The sequence below is a fragment of the Rhinolophus ferrumequinum genome, chromosome 18 (assembly GCF_004115265.2).
Source record: "Rhinolophus ferrumequinum isolate MPI-CBG mRhiFer1 chromosome 18, mRhiFer1_v1.p, whole genome shotgun sequence".
Classification (NCBI taxonomy): Eukaryota; Metazoa; Chordata; class Mammalia; order Chiroptera; family Rhinolophidae; genus Rhinolophus; species Rhinolophus ferrumequinum.
The window spans coordinates 40,387,353-40,392,993 of NC_046301.1; the positions used below are offsets into that span (position 1 = coordinate 40,387,353).

Below are 5,641 nucleotides of genomic sequence, written 5' to 3' on the forward strand. Positions count from 1 at the left end.
ATTAAGAATGGCTTCAAGAATGCTGACCAAAGATGGAACATTGTGGACAGCATATAAGGAAGAAAGGGCAAATAGGAATTTCTGTAGGAGCTATTGAGAAGAAACTAATACAAAAACAAATAAAAGTGAAATTATACATGCTTTGGAAATAGAAGTAATCAAGCATGTCTTTTAGGAGAGAAAAAGAACCAGCATATTTAAATTTGCAACTATTGCCTTTGGGGACCACAATCTCCATTTAGTTCTCAGGCAAATGACCCATCATGGATAACAGGCTGCTTGGCTGTGGAGCCTTCTGAGGGCCCCCTTTACATCTTTGTTCCTCAAGCTGTAAATGAAGGGGTTTAGCATGGGGGTGACCCCGACGTACATTACTGAGGCAATCAAGCTTCTCTGGGAAGAATGGGTCAGAGCAGAACTGATATAGACCCCCAGGCCTGTCCCATAGTACAAGGAGACCACACAAAGGTGAGACCCACAGGTGGAAAATGCTTTATATTTGCCCTTAGTGGAAGCCATCCTCACTAGTGAGGAGACAATCTGAGAGTAAGAAAATAGGATTCCTACGAATGGAAACACACCCAGGAGGACAGTGGTCACATACAAAACGATGGTATTGATGAGGGTGTCGGAGCAGGCCACCTTGAGAATTTGAGCCAGTCCACAGAAGAAATGTGGAATTTTAGTGCCTGTAGAGAAGGTCAGTCGCATTATCAGTAGAATATGAAGCAGAGAGACCCAGAAAATGATGAACCAAGACAATAGAACCAGAAGGCCACACAGGCGTGGGTTCATGATGACCGTGTAGTGCAGGGGGTGGCAGATGGCCACATACCGGTCATAGGCCATCACAGTCAGAAGAAAACCATCCATTCCAGCAAAAATTACAAAAAAATACACCTGAATGAGGCATCCAATGTAGGAGATGTTTTTGCTCTGTGTCTGGATGTTCACCAGCATCTTAGGGATGGTGGTGGAGGTGAAACAGATGTCCACAAAGGACAGGTTGGAGAGGAAGAAGTACATGGGCGTGTGCAGGTGGGAGTCTGAGCTGACGGCCAGGATGATGAGCAGGTTCCCGAGTACAGTGACCAGGTACATGGAGAGGAACACTCCACAGAAGAGAGGCTGCAATTCTGGATCATCTGAGAGCCCCAGGAGGAGGAATTCTGATACTTCTGTGTGGTTTCCTGCTTCCATGTAGCTGGTGTGTCTTCTGAAGAAGGCAAAAGCAATGTTTAAGGGACAGCCAAATGACACCTCAACTAGTCATTACCTTCTGATTCCCCCTTTGCATGGACATCCTTCATGCTCTAGTAGTCATTCCAATGACAGTGATTCTCTCATTTATGTGGTAGCCCATTTTTTTTAAATGTATGTAATTATTCAGACTTTCTTTAATTTATAAGAAATCTCTCTTTTTATCTCCTACTCACTGGTTCTAATTCTCTTATTCGAATCTATGGACAAAAACCAATTTCTTCTTTGATATGAGCCTTCCAAAACAACTAAAGACATTTAAGGTCTTTTCTTTGATAATCTTCATACTTCTTTCCTTCCATAATAGTGATTAAAACATGGGTTTTCAACTCAAACAACCTTAGTTCTGTGACCCGATGCTTTATGTTGACGTCACAGTGAACTCTCATGTGTCTTATCGTCTTTCTTTCTAAAAATGTGGTTACTGTTATTACCTTCTTTGTGAAGGTTGAAAATAACTTTGTTCACAGCAGGATCTCAATAAATGATAGCTATTATTATCATTATTAATCTATTATTTTATTTAAAATTATTTTTGATATATAACTCTTCCAAAGTAGGGCAGAGAACTGTGATTTAGAAAACAAAATCTCGAGTCAGACTTCCTAGAATAAAATTTTGGCCTGCCAGCTTAGATCTGTGTGACCTTGACAAAGTTATTTAATCTCTCTTAGTTGTAGAGTCCTCACCTCTGCAATGGGAGTAGTAATTGTTCCCTACACTATAAGATGGATGAGTGATTAAATGAGACGATGCATATAATTTTTCTAGTGTAATTTCTGTGACATACAGTAGCCACTTGGTAAAAGTGAACTTCTGTTTTGAACATCACAATAAATCTATCTTGCATGGCCATAATTTATTAATATTCCCCTTAAACTGGGGCAGCCATCATTATGAACCCAACAGGTCTGTTATCTCCTTTGATCACCATGCAGCACTTGTAATTAATGGATAACCCTATGGTTCCCTCTTGAAGAGACTTCCTGTCAGGTAGACTCTTCCAAGAAGAGGAAGAAGCATACAGAATACATAGATAAGAAGGGGAAATAAAAGCACAGAACCATTAAAATAAAATACAAAGCATGTGTGAGAGTGTGCCCATGTGTACATGCTCTTGAGTGGGGATGTGTTGTATTAAAATCAGTGGTGTGATCCGGAAAAAAAATTGATAGATTTGATTAAAAGTATTCAAAGTATTTATACATGAAATCATTCTAAAAATTGAAAGGCAAATTTAAGATTTGAAAATAAAAAGGCAACCAACTAAATGGGAAAAGATATTTGCAAGCAATAGCTCCGATAAAGGGCTAATATCCAAAATATAGAAAGAAATCATATGGACATTTTAACTGTGTTGATTCTTTCAATCCATGAATATAGAATGTCTTTCCATTTTTTTGTGTCTTCTTCCATTCCTTTTAAAAATGTCTTATCGTTTTCAGTGTATAGGTTCTTCACATCCTTTGTTAAGTTTAAAATCACCATATTACCCAAAGCAATATACAGATTTAATGCAATCCCCATCAAAATCCCAATGGAATATTTAAAAGACTAGAACAAAAAATCATCAGATTTGTACAAAATCACAAAAGACCCTGAATAGCCAAAGCACTCCTAAGGAAAAAGAATAAGGCTGGAGGTATCACATTCCCTGACTTCAGCTTGTACTACAGAGCACCAATAATCAAAACAGCATGGTATTGGCAGAAAAACAGACACACAGATCAATGGAATAGAATTGAAAACACAGAAATAAACCCACTTAAATATGGACAGATAATTTGCAAAAAGGAGCCAAAAACATACAATGGAGAAAAGAAAGACTCTTCAATAAATGGTGCTGGGAGAATTGGAAAGCCACGTGCAAAAGAATGGAACTAGACTGATCTGTCACCATATAGCAAAATTAATTAAAAAAAGGATCAAAGACCTAAACATAAGACCTGAAACAATAAACTGCATAGAAGAAAGCATAGGTACGAAACTTGTAGACCTTGGATTCAAAAAGGATTTTATGAATTTGACCTCAAAGGCAAGGGAAGTAAAAGCTAAAATAAATCAATGGGACTGTAACAAACCAAAAATTCTGCACAGCAAAAGAAGTCATTGACAAAACAAAGAGGCAAACCACCAACCTGGGAGAAGGTATTTGCAAACAACACCTCCAATAAGGGACTAATATCCAAAATATATAAGGAACTCATACAACTTAAAACAAAAAGACAAACAGTCCAGTTTAAAATTGGGCAGAGGATATGAACAGAAACTTTTCCCAAGAAGACATACAAATGGCCAACAGATACATGAAACAATGCTCAACTTTACTAGCTATTAGGGAAATGCAAATAAAAACCACAATGAGATATCACCTCACCCCAGTCAGAATGGCTGTCATCAACAGGACAAATAGTAACAAGTGTTGGAGAGGCCCTGGAGAAAAAGGAACCCTCATACACTGTTGGTGGGAATGCAGATTGGTGCAGCTGCTATGGAAGGTAGTGTGAAGGTTCCTCAAAAAATTAGGAATAGACTTACCGTATGACCCAGCAATCTCTCTCCTGGGTATCCACCCCAAAATCTGAAAACATTGATCCCCAAAGATATATGTGCTCTGATGTTCACTATAGCTTTATTTACAGTGGCCAAGACATGGAAACAACCAAAGTGTCCTTCAATTGATGATTGGATAAAGAAGATGTAGTGTATATACATAATGGAATACTATTCTGCCATAAGAAAAAATAGTGCCATTTGCGACAACATGGATGGATCTTGAGATAATTATAGTAAGTGAAATAAGCCCCACAGAAAAAGTCAAGAACCATATGATTTCACTGATATGTGGGATATAAAACTGAAAGCAACAAAGGAACAAGACAAATAAAGAAACAAAAATTCATAGACACAGACAACGGTTTACTGGTTACCAGAGGGTAAGGGGGCAGGGGGATGGTAGAAGAAGGAAAAGGGGGTCAAATATATGGTGATGGAAGGAGAACTGACTCTGGGTGGTGAACACACAATGTGATATATAGATGATGTATTACAGAATTGTACACCTGAAACCTATGTAACTTTACTAACCATTGTTACCCCAATAAACCTTAATTTAAAAAAAGTGAAAAAAAGATGGAAAATAAATGTTTACATTCTCACTGATAGAAAAAGTTTCACTATTATTAATGTCTAAAGAATACCAGTTAATTAAGGAAAGAAAAAAATGACAGGACCAATTTAGTCTGGGAAGTGGGTAGAAAAGGCTTCTCTGGAATATGAATATTTGAGCTGTGAGAGGAAGGCTGGATAATTGTCAATGAGAAGAACTTTTAAAAGGGCAAGTATTTGGGGCTGAGAGAACAGAATTTCCAGTTGTAGTTTGCTCAGTGAGCTTGGTAGCAGAAGGCATTTTTAAGAGACCCGTGAGCTAGAGAACAGAGCATTAGGGTCAAGAGGGACAGAGTGCGTGAGCTGCACAATTTGAACATCCTATACTATTCCTTGAAGTGCCTCTCATGTGGGTAATTTTATGTTTACTTGTGGATTAGAGCTTGTAACTTTTTTTTTAAATTAAAGTTTATTGGGGTGACAATGGTTAGTAAAGTTACATAGGTTTCAGGTGTACAATTCTGTAATACATCATCTATATACCACATTGTGTGTTCACCACCCAGAGTCAGTTCTCCTTCCATCACCATATATTTGTTTTTTTTTTTTTATTAATTTATTTTTAATTTATTGGGGTGACAATTGTTAGTAAAATTACATAGATTTCAGGTGTGCAATTCTGTATCACATCATCCATAAATCACACTGTGTGTTCACCACCCAGAGTCAGCTCCCCTTCCATCACCATATATTTGATCCCCTTTACCCTCATCCACCACTCCTCTCCCCCCTTACCCTCTGGTAACCACTAAACTATTGTCTGTGTCTATGAGTTTTTGTTTTTTTGTTTGTACTGTTTCTTGGTTGCTTTCAGTTTTATATCCCACATGTCATTGAAATCACATGGTTCTCGACTTTTTCTGTGTGACTTATTTAACTTAGCATAATAATCGCAAAATCCATCCATGTTGTCGCAAATGGCACTGTTTGCTTACTGTTGTCATTCCATGGACTTACCTGGTGACTGGCACACAGTAGGAACTCAACACCTACCAATCTTAGATGTATATTAAAGATTGAGACCAAAGGCATGAACTATAACACATAAAGAAATCTTTGAGCTCATCATATAGTTGGCTTACCCCTGCTAAATGAGGAAATCAATGACAATTTTTTATCCCAAAAAAAAATTATTATTTAAAACTGCAGACAACAGGACATTATATGTTAAAATATTGTGTAAAATTCATGAACAGATAGAGAGTCTGCTCCA

General features: G+C 37.6%; 1 protein-coding gene across 1 annotated transcript; it reads right to left on the reverse strand.

Annotated features, from left to right (window-relative positions):
- Nucleotides 1–261: 261 nt before the first annotated feature.
- On the reverse strand, nt 262–1,218 carry LOC117037798 (olfactory receptor 7D4-like). The gene has a single exon (XM_033134270.1). The coding sequence runs from the start codon at nt 1,198–1,200 to the stop codon at nt 262–264; it is 939 nt and encodes a 312-aa protein (XP_032990161.1). The 5' UTR covers nt 1,201–1,218.
- Nucleotides 1,219–5,641: the final 4,423 nt, after the last annotated feature.